Raw genomic sequence first — 11,717 nt, 5'->3', positions numbered from 1 at the left:
GATATGCATTTTAAACTAAAACTAAACACTATATACACATACGGCCACTGCTGTCAACTGCTGGGAGTCCCCCTTCCTTCTCCTGTGTATCTCCTGGGCAACTGCAGTGTGATAAGATAGCCCTTTGTTCACAAAACTTTGACTTGGAAAGTTACCTATGAAAGATTTCCTCAATATTATTATAATTTAGTTTAATTTCACATTCTTTTGATAGCTTTTTCCCTCTTCACTCATTAAAATATAAAAATTTAAGTTTTGAAATTGTAAAATATATGAATCAAATTTTAGAGTCAGTTTCACAATATAATACTGCAAATCACCAAAACTATTTCCAGTAAACAGTTGTTCATTTATCCATTTCAATTTAAGCTAATATATAGATACAAATTAAATGAAATAATTTAAAATAATTTAAATTACTAAAAGAATCAAATACAGAAAAATAATATTCTTCCTTATAGATCAATAACAATTGCTGCTACTTTAATTCCCTGCGTACGTTGGGCCAAGGAGGAGGAATAGCTACGATTTTTAAAGTCATTTTAAATGTAAGCAGCTATCAACCCCGTCATTCACCAGCTTTAAACTGTCTGTGTTTCAGCTGGGCTGCTCCAAAATAAAATAAGGACTTTGTGAATGACTTCTTGGCTGAATACATGCCAAAATATGATTGTGTTCTTATTGTTGGGGATTTTAATATTCATGTGTGTTGTCCTGATATGCCCATGGCAAAGAGCTTTTTAAATTTATTCTTTTAATCTGGTGCAATGTTTGACTGGTCCCACACATGAACGTGGACACATACTTGATCCTGTTTTAACTCATAGTTTTTATGTTTTTAACGTAGAGATTTGTGATGCTGTGTTTTCTGACCACAGTCCTGTAATGTTTGAAGTTCCTCTTGCCTGTGCCTCAGTTAAACCTCATGCTGCTCCTGGGTTTTCAACAGTTTTTAACCAGAACTGTACAATCCCAGAGTTTTTATGCAGCCAGACTGAGGAACTGAGCTCATGGTTTTATTCCACCTGTTGGACTGCTTTGGACACTGTCGCTCCATTAAAAACCAAACTGCCTAAAGCTAAATCTGAGCCCTGGTTGAACGACATGACCCAAGCTGTCAGATGTGAGTACCGTCAAGCTGAATGCAAGTGGGAAAAGGACCAACTACAAGTGTCATTCGAGATGCTAAAGGACTGTTGGCTTCAATATCAAAAAACTGTAAAAGATGCCAAAAGAAACACTTATCTGACATTATTCTGTCAAATTGTCACAACCCGTGTGTTTTAACTATTAACTCTGTTCTTAGTGCACCACATATCGACTGTATCAAGCCCTCGTCTGAAGCCTGTGAAAATGTTTTACATTTTTTTTTATTGAGAAGGTCTCCTCCACAAGGGCTCAAATCTTGCCTTGTGCTCATGACCCCTCAGTCTCTGCTTCCTGCTTTGCTGTCCTTGACAGGTTTGAGCCTGTGACTATGTCCTTTTTAAAGGAGACTGTTGGTCATTTTAAGCCTGAGGTTTAGAGGTTTTCCACACTCTAACCGTGTGTTCACACCGAACGCGATAGAGGCGGCCAGAGCGTCAGGTTTACATGTAAAGTCAATGGAAAAAGCGCGATGACACGCGATTGCGTGTCCCGCGAAAATTTGGAAGCAGATTTGCATCACGAAAACGTGAGAAACGGGCATCAGTGTACGCGTCTGGCGCATTTGGCTCGCGAATAAAACCATGTGCGTCAGTTTTTGTGTTGCATTTTGTGCATACGCGTGTTTCACGTCTACCGCTTGAGTTGGAAAAATCTGAACTCCAGCGTCAAAACACGCCACGACAACCAATCAGGAGCCTGGTGATGTGGCTCTGACCTTGGTCAAAGGGGCAGATCCATCAACACTGTGGTGAAAAAGGCCCGACAGCGTCTCTACCACCTCAGACACTTGGGAGACTTCCGACTGCCCTCCAAGGTGCTCAGGAACTTTTACTCCTGCACCATAGAGAGCATCCTGACGGGGAACATCTTAACCTGGTTCGGGAACAGCACCATGCAGGACAGACAAGCTCTACAGAGGGTTGTGCGATCAGCTGAGCGCACCATCCGCTCCGAGCTCCCTGACCTGCACTCAATCTACAGCAGGCGGTGCTGGACCAAGGCCAGGAAGATTGTGAAGGACCTCAGCCATCCCAACAACAGACTGTTCTCTCTGTTGAGGTCAGGAAAGCGATTCCGCTCCCTGAAGACCAACACAGAGAGACTGAGGAGGAGCTTCTTCCCGCAGGCGATACGGTCTCTCAATCACACCACCACACAGTACTGACCCACACATATGGTTTTTACACACACACTGGACTTTCTGGACATTTGTTTACACTAGTGGCCACTGCACAACTACACTGCGTGGTCATCAAATCAAATCACTCACTTAAATAAATCACTTTTAAGCATATTTGCACTGCACAAGACACTTAAATATGTGGATTGCACAACCCTGGACATTACATTTCTTTCATTACCATTTATTACTCGTACAGCTGCTCTTAATGTTCTATATTTCTTCATATATTCTTTTATATTTTCTATATTGTGTATTTTGTTGTACAGTTATTTTGTTGTACAGTTATTTTATTTTTAACTTTAATTTTTATATTTTATTTTATTCTTTCCTAGTTAAATTTACCCTTCATTTTAATTTTCATATGTATTTTCTATCCTATTCATAGTCTTTTATTTTAGGTCACGAGCAGTTGCATTTCACTGCATATCGTATTGTGTATGACTGTGTATGTGACAAATAAAATTTGAATTTGACAGTCTCAATGGAGGATCTACCAATTCGGAACCACGATAACTTTTCTGGCTGATTGGAGCTGGCTCGGACCTGGCTTATCGAAGAACAAGAAGCAGCTACAGCTGTTCAAAATCCCACAAGGCCGGCCGACATGATAGACGATGGGCAGGGCTTTGCCCTAAAGGCTTTTTGTATAGTGTCCTGGCACACTGGCCCAGGTGTTGCCAGTGTCACTGATTGTAAATGGGAACTCCGCCTCTTCAATGCCTGCAAACAAGACACACATGAGCCAAAAGGAAGGCAGGGTGCAGTGGGTCGTCACAGTGGGAATACACAGCAGTAAAAACACTGTAAGTTAAAACAAGGATTTGATCAGTTTGATCTCCTCACTGATAAAATCCATCAAATATGATTAAATGTTCTCGAGTTAACAGGAAGTGAAAAAGCTATTCCAAAATAGTTATAGAATCCGGTTGTGCCCTCTTGCACCTGAAGCTGCTGATATAGTAATAATTTTCAATGTGTATGCACTAGCAGTAACAAGAAAACATGTATCATGAGGATTGATAAGTATATCAATAGAGAGTGTGAAAATGGCCTAATCATCCTTGCATAAAAAAAGCAAAAAAAAGGAAACGTCTTCTCAGATGGTCATGTGCAGGGAGGCATTGTTAAGAGCAAATAGCTAAAGGACGTGGTGTAGTACACATGGAAGGTCTGATAAAAGTAGAAAATAATTCAGATTCCTTGTCTGTCCGTTCGACAATCGCACCACTTGTGGGAGTAGCTTAAGACCATTCTCTGGACTCAACAGAGCAAAGCTGTGGAGTCCGACTGCCAAGGTCAAGCTGTCTGCTCATAGTTCTCATCACTGCCTCCCTTGTCTCAACAGAAAATAAATCAATTATGTTCCAAAATTAAGAGGCAGGAGCCAAATATAATCTGCACTAGTGTTTAAAGGTTTATGAAAAGGGCTGGGTGTTTTGTGCATTCTTGTGATTTTGCAGAGCTACTTAGGGAAATCTTCCATATAGGTCAATCTCCAGTTGCACATAATTTGAGTGCTGGCCATTTCTGTGTGAAGTTTGGACACTCTTCCCATTTTCACAGGGGTTTCCCTCTGAAGACTCCACCTTCCTCCCACTATCCAAAGATGTGTCAGACACTTCACATTTCAAATTGAGCATTTTAATGAATTAGAGAATATTTCAGAGATCAGGAATATTTATGGACCCCTTACTCATTTTGATAGATGAATTAATAATTTAACTCACAAAATCTCATAAAACAACCAGCAACACATCAAACATCTTTAAGCAATAGTCACAATAATGTCCGGTTAAACTCTCTCGATGTACAAAATGTTAGCTTGTTGTTAACTTTGATGTGAAAACCGCCTCAGCTAATGATGTTGACAGAGCTGATTGTGCGCTAGCAGGTGAAAGAAGAGCAAAGAGAGTAAAGACACACAAACGCAAACACACTGACACATTCCTGTGGGATTAGTCAAAAGATTATGAGCACAAGTGTTTCCCATTCAAACAGGCTCGAGAACAGGAAAAGCTCAGGTCATCGGCCTGGCTTTTGGTTATAGCTTAATATTTAAACTGGGTGCACGATGGATTGAAAGTGAGAGTATCAGTCATTGCTGTATTAATAAGGCTCGGTAAGTCGGACAGATCTAGGTTGGCTGTACCCACACACAGCATAACACAAACACACTCGCTCAGCCTCCTCTCATGTGTGTCTTTCTGTCTGTCTGATCTCTGTAAGGTAACTGGTCACTGAGGCAAGACTTATAGCTAATCAGTCTGTATCGGCAGCAGTCTGCCATGGGCCGAGCCAACTTTAGAACATTACGCATTACAACACAGGCAAGGAATGATGTCAGTAAGAAATGAGGGATAGAAAAGGGGGAGGAAAAGAAAACAAGGCAAGATGGGGGAGATTAAAAAGGAAAGAGTAATGCACAAATAAGGAAACGATAGCGTAAATAAAGGTAAAGATCGAAACAGAGCTGAAAAGCCTGATTTAAAGAGGTAAAAAAGAAGAGGAGGATGCGGGATAGGTGATTTGGAGGGGAAACTGGAGCTATTGATCTCTCACAGTACTCACATATGCAATTCAAATCACAGCAAATATATTCCTTTCACAATACTTATCTTGCTCAGTATGTCTTTGCATTCATGTATGTTCAGCAGTGAGAAAGAGAGATTAAAGGAAGGTTAATTTGAACATGTCTTCATGTGAGGGAAGCCAGCGCATTTCCTCATTTCCTAACTCTAATCATTTGCCTAAAAGATATTGGTGCATGCTGATAGGTCTGGTTATCTGTGGGAGAATGTGACCAAAGCTTTTATCAAGGTGAGCACAATTGGTGTATTTATTTATATATTCTTTATATCATTATTTTAAACTGAAAAAACTCTAAAAATAGGACTAATAATAAGTAAATAAGACTAAATATTGTGTGTACTTTTGTATACAATTTTACAGTAATGAATTAAAGAAACACAGCAGCAGTTATGACATGAGTGAACCACAACCATAAAGTAAAGAAACAAATAAGATGCTCTTTTTTGTCTCCATGTGTCTCTCCATAAAACACCCTCACACACACACACACACACACACACACACACACACGGGTCTATGTGGTATGGAGGGACTATCCTACGTCAATCCGCCCGGTGGTGGTTTAAGTGGACTACCCTTTTCAAAGGACTTAGAGCCAAGGGAGCGAGGTTAAAGTGTTCGAAAAAATCTGAAAAAAATTTGGGTCACTTCAGACCTCATACACTCCCTATAGAAGTCTAGATACACTGATACACACCAACCAGACTCTATTGTATTTTCTGGAGACATTGTCCACTTGACAACAATGTGTTTTATGAGGTCCAAAAAAAACAATATTGGGTCTTTAAAGGGACAATGATGTAATATTTAAATAGCTCATCATTACCATGAATACACATCTGACAGGACACAGGATTACTGGAACATCATTTTATTAGTGTTCTTGGATCTGAACATTAATCTTAACCATAAATAAAAAAGAAATCTATGGACAAAAATGCCCACGCTTCCCACAGAAATATAAAAATATAGAAAACAGAAAAATTAAAAACATTTAAAATGAATTTTAATAGTTTAAAGGTAAATATTAAGGGGAGAAAATATGCATTTATAATTTTTTATTTTAAATATAACCCATCAAAAAAACCCTAAATAAATTAAATGTAAAAATTATGAAATACAAACTACTTCTGTATTTAACAAGAACTTTTTTTTTCTTTAAACAGAACATCAGTGTTGACAACAATTGGCAACCTGACCAAGATGTAAAACCACATCTGGCTAAACAGTTATTTTAGTTCATTTTTTTCCTGCCTTTTTGCAGTTAATCCTCTGTTTCTTACAAAATCTCTTATGTTTTGAACTGTTCTTCCTGCCAACACCGGATCTTCTACCAATTTGCAATGACTGCATTCATTTTTGGTGGCTAGTTTCCCTTCATTTATGTGGTCTTTAAAATGCCTCATCACTGCAGCAACCTCAGCCTTGGACCACATGTTTTTGGGAGCTCTTCGGGAATTGTGGGATTGAGCAGCATTTTTCTCTGGAAGATATATAAAGTAGTAGTAGTTAAAACAAACAAAAAACCAAACAAAAAAAAACAAAAAACATTTGCTTGCTAAAAGAATGGATGCTACCCTGTACTAACTTCTGAAATGTGTTGCTACCATCAATATCAAAACGAGCTAAAATTCTCTTTGAAAATTTATCAAATTTCTAAAATGAGACAACATTTAGTGTTCCGCTGTGAATAAAAGACTGAATAAAAAGTTGAATAAAAGTCTCTTGATGCATGCTCAATCATCCAGGTAAGTAAATCCCAAAACGTTGATTCTGTTAATCTGGACGTAGCGTTTTCAGTAGGAGAAACATTTTGTCACTCATCCAAGGGACTTTTTGCCACCACTCTGCAGTTTGCCATATGTTGCAAAGTGATGAAACAATAATAAGCTTAGAGAACCAACTGCACCCCTTACCTTCAGAGGGAGCAGCAGTCTCACTTGCTGCAGGCATTGTGAGTGGTCCTTCATCTGCTGATTACACAATTTGATTAAGTTTTAATATTTGTAACAAACATTTTATCCACAGAAACCAAGCTAGTGGTAACTTACCACAATCTACAGTGTCTTGGAGCTGCGCTGTGTTTGTGGAATCAGCTACTGCATGTACAGGCTCACTGGTGCCACACGCCGACATTGTGAGTGCTGTGTCATCATCATCTGATTCACTCTCACTGTCCTTTGTTTCAGCATCACTTAATGCAATTTCATCTGAGAAATTGTAGGGGAAAAAAACAAAACACAAACACAACCCCCCCAAAAACTCACATTAACAACGAGATATGACAAAAAACAGAGCAAATACTGGAAATTATAGTACATAGTTTTACTATTTAAGGCCTGCTGCTGGGTTGTTGCCCTCCTATGGCCTACTCCACATCCAGGTAGCACCTCCATGCTCTGGACACTACACTAACAGACACAGCAAACCTTCTTGCCACAGCTCACATTGATGTGCTACGCTAGATGAGCTGCACTACCTGAGCCACTTGTGTGGGTTGTAGACTGTCTCATGCTACCACTAAAATGAAATCACCGCCAGCATTCAAAAGTGACCATAACATCAGCCAGAAAGAATAAGTGCTGAGAAGTGGTCTGTGGTCACCACCTGCAGAACCAGTCCTTTATTATGGTGAATTGACTATAGTTTCCACTTGTCTACTCTATTTGCAAAACAGCATGCGAAACTGGTTGTCAGTGTTACGTCCTAAGTGAACAGTTTGATATAACAGAAGTGTGACTGACTTGGAGTAACATCGCATTGTTTAAGTGTTCCCTTTATTATTTTGAGCAGTTTATGTTATGGAATGGGGAATTGAGGACAATCCCAAGTATACCATTTTTACAAGGTCCTGCACCAATGAGGTAATACTACATTTCTTTAATTAGACGTGACCACCCATTAATTAAAAAGGGAGCAGTGTTCATTTCAGCTAGTCTTACCTTGTTGAACTCCATTAATGCTTTTTACTATATACTGTATCTATTCACTAAATGTCTCACCTTTGCACTTATAGCCAAGCCACTTGAGGGAGGAAACCAGTCCCACACACTGAATGCACTTGTCCAAAGATGATATTGTTGTGCACACCAGACGATGATTGTGACACTGTTAGCAAAATATTGCAACATTTATTTGTTTTGGACAGTTGGAAAGGTGAGGCGTTTTCAATTCAGTTGCAGATATCAACTAATAAACTTCGTCCATGTAAATCACATCTCACCCAGGTGACTGCCAAACACACACACACACACACACACACACACACACACAGCATCCATAAAGAATGATGATAGATTAAATTATTAGTTCATTAAGTGGTACACTGGATTATATTTACCCTTTCAGGCTCTGGATGTTTCAGGTCCAGATCATTGTTTGGAAAGCTGTTTGGTTGCGGCTTTAGGCAGCTCACAGTCTTCTGAATCTGGCTGGTCTCAGTCTTCATGTGTAACAGATAGAAAATGAAAATACAGTGCATTTTTGAAGACTCTTTAGAAACATTAAATAGCGATAATAACAAATAGCGTAAGGTACACATCGTGCATGAGAAACATTCATTAAAATCTGTCCTAGGTCAATGTTACCTCTTCAAAATCTTGCACTGAAGAAGAATGCATGGCTTCTGAGCCTTGCTGAGGCATTTCTTCATCAAGATCCTGCAACAAAGAAAAGATGGCACAAAGATTAGACCAAGTGCTCTTCTTGCAACTGTACTGGGCAGGCCTGTGCTTCTGTTTTTAATTTGCATGCGTGTGTGTGTGGGGGGGAGGGGGGGGGGATTTTCACTCAAGAAATGTTTTCTTCTGAAAAAAATACTGGCTACAATAATTAACAACTGATTCCTTTGCAATCATCCATCCTCTTCCACTTATCCTTATCAGGATTGTGGGGTAGCAGGTTTGGGGCCTATACCAGCTACCATAGGGCAGTACAACCTGGACAGATCACCAGTCTAACATGGAAGGACAAGCATTTGCATTCACACCAAAGGGCAGTTTTGAATCACCAGTTAACCTAACCCCATAAGCTACATCTTTGGACTGTGGGAAGAAGCCAGAGTACACAGCCAGAGAGAGCCCATGCACTACAGCAGTAAAAAGTGCCTAAAACAAGTTAAGAAGTTGTATAGTACTATCTATCTTAATGTTCAAGCCTGAGTTTCAAACCATTTCAACATAGAAACAAAGCACATGCGTCAGTTCTGCATGCTGTAGGTCAAACTGTCAAAAAATACAAGAAGACCCCTCCTAAAACCAGAGTGATGTCACCATGAAGCAAACTTTGACGGAGTCTCCCAATAACAGTGTGGTCCTCCTAAGTCACATTTGGGTGGTTAACACACACACACACTCAGATGTTATCCAGACTTGCACTTTGAAACAATGAAAAGGACCTACAAGCCACGGTCCATGTAAATCACATCTCACCCAGGTGACTGCCAAACACACACACACACACACACACACACACACACACACACACACACACAGCATCCATAAAGAATGATGATAGATTAAATTATTAGTTCATTAAGTGGTACACTGGATTATATTTACCCTTTCAGGCTCTGGATGTTTCAGGTCCAGATCATTGTTTGGAAAGCTGTTTGGTTGCGGCTTTAGGCAGCTCACAGTCTTCTGAATCTGGCTGGTCTCAGTCTTCATGTGTAACAGATAGAAAATGAAAATACAGTGCATTTTTGAAGACTCTTTTGAAACATTAAATAAACTGTATGAGAAAGATAAGTTTCAAGCTAATGTCTTTAAAATATTCACTGTCATGTATAGAGAATTTAAGGCCCTATGATTAAGAGACAAATAGTCAGTGTGATTTCTTTAATATTTTTTAAGCCATTGCTAAAGGAGTAAAACAATCACCTGTAGCAGCAACGAACTGTCACTAGGGCCCATTTATCTTCGAGGGACAAAATTTAAAATGAATCTAACTAAAGAGGCTACACAGCAAAATCTCCAGTGTTAAATTAACACTAGAGAGTGTCTATATGGGTCCACACAACACTGTTGAGTGCTAAATTAACACTTTTGACAGTGTTAAATGTTTAAAAGTAACCTAGTAAGTGTTGAAGATTAACAATGGCTAACAGTGCGCAGTGCTGATTTTCTAACACTGGAATATTTCTAACATTTTGAGTTATTTTCCAGTGTTAGAAAATCAGCACTGCGCACTGTTAGCCATTGTTAATCTTCAAAACTGACTAGGTTACTTTTAAACATATAACACTGTCAAAAGTGTTAATTTAACACTCAACAGTGTTGCACTGTGGCACACATCCTAATGTTGTGAAAAATGCCCTGTAAATTGCACTAATGCCAATCTGGAAAATCCCCCTGGCCCTGTTCAGAGGTGTGGACCCATATAGACACTCTCTAGTGTTAATTTAACACTGGAGATTTTGCTGTGTAGAATCACATTAAACATCAATCACTGTTAAAATTTAGAAACCGAAAGCCATTTTTTATTTCTGCATACCTGCTGATATTTTTAGTGCTTTTAGAAGGCTTTGATGTGTCAGCCATCACAATTGCCTGTTTTCCATTAGTACCTACCCCTGTTTTTCCAGTAGGTTATAGTACCATGTAGTTTTTCAGTAACTACTGCACCAAGGTTCCAAGTCATCCAAAGTGATCAGAAAATTTGACATAGACTGAATGCCACCAGGTGGCTGGTCAATGGTGTCACTCGATAAGTTATGAGTGCGCCTCCTTCATGAAAATCCAAGCCATCATTTGTGAAACTCTGAAATGTTTGAAATAGCGACCAAAATTAACAGCGTGATCCCTGAATTGAACACTAAAGTATAGACTGAGCAGCAGGCATTTTGTCACCTTGACGTCCATGCTTGCTGTGGCATTTATATCACTGGATGCTCGGCTGCATTGCTATAGTGACCCCAGGCACAGTAGGTGATACTCAATTTCAGTGAAAAACTAGATGCCCTAAGTCACTTTAAGCCAATTTGAGTAGGTACAAATGTAAAAATGGCTTACGGTATGCAATTTATCAGTTCCAAAAAGTACAATTGTAGAAATACCTTGCATCTCCAGGGCCAATCCGAGTCACCATAATTATAGTCTATTTCTTCACCTGGACTTATGTCTCTGCTTGCAAATAAGCATAGATGGGGCTTTCCATTGATGTTTAATATTTTCATCTTAACACTTGGACTGATGTGGTTGTCGTTGACAAGTCTGCCTAATGACCCATCTTCTTGAGATGCATCCACACTGTGGGGTTAGGCAAAAAAGTATTAGCTTAACTAGTTAGTTAGGAAGCTTTTTTTTCATAAATCAAAAGCAATGTGTAATTTAATCTTAATCAAACTACACTGATATAATACGCACCACCAGAGTTTTCCATCAAACTTGAATTCAAACATGAACACCTTCAGGCTGTCATGATAAACTCTGTGTCTCTGCTCACATTCTTCTTTTGTTATGAGTTTACCTCTGTATTCCAAAAGAAAGTCTCCTTTTTGGAATGGAACAGTCGTGAAAATGCCCCGACCTGAATTGCAGAGGCATACCAAGTGAGTGACAAAAGACAAAGTGACAAACTCCAAATCTAATCCAAACTAAAGACCAACTTACCTTTGAAGGCATTTATGTAGTGGATATCAAGTCCCAGTTTGTCCCTTCCAGCAGAAACATGACAGACTGCATCCTCCCGTGGAGGAATGCGTCTCCTTCGCATGTTCTCCTGTACGTTTTGATTGGCTGTATTACCAAAGCATATACAATATTACGATTATCGTCATCATTGTCATCATCATCAG

At 39.3% G+C, this 11,717-nt stretch overlaps 1 protein-coding gene across 1 annotated transcript; it reads right to left on the bottom strand.

Moving 5' to 3' along the window:
• Window positions 1–2,911: 2,911 nt before the first annotated feature.
• Window positions 2,912–11,648, bottom strand: LOC146671621 (uncharacterized). Its single transcript, XM_085405015.1, has 11 exons — window positions 11,533–11,648; window positions 11,287–11,449; window positions 10,977–11,169; window positions 9,481–9,582; window positions 8,509–8,580; window positions 8,262–8,363; window positions 7,924–8,029; window positions 6,973–7,131; window positions 6,838–6,894; window positions 6,205–6,404; window positions 2,912–3,052 (listed from the first exon to the last, which is right to left on the bottom strand). The coding sequence occupies exons 1-11, from the start codon at window positions 11,633–11,635 to the stop codon at window positions 2,912–2,914; spliced, it is 1,398 nt and encodes a 465-aa protein (XP_085261141.1). The 5' UTR covers window positions 11,636–11,648.
• Between the last annotated feature and the right edge of the window lie 69 nt (window positions 11,649–11,717).

The sequence above is a fragment of the Rhamphochromis longiceps genome, linkage group LG4, assembly GCF_057381845.1.
Source record: "Rhamphochromis longiceps isolate RC_006_pf linkage group LG4, R_longiceps_female_GT1.1, whole genome shotgun sequence".
Taxonomy (NCBI): Eukaryota; Metazoa; Chordata; class Actinopteri; order Cichliformes; family Cichlidae; genus Rhamphochromis; species Rhamphochromis longiceps.
The sequence above is the reverse complement of the archived record's forward strand: the minus strand, read 5'-3'. Positions and strand labels throughout refer to the sequence as shown.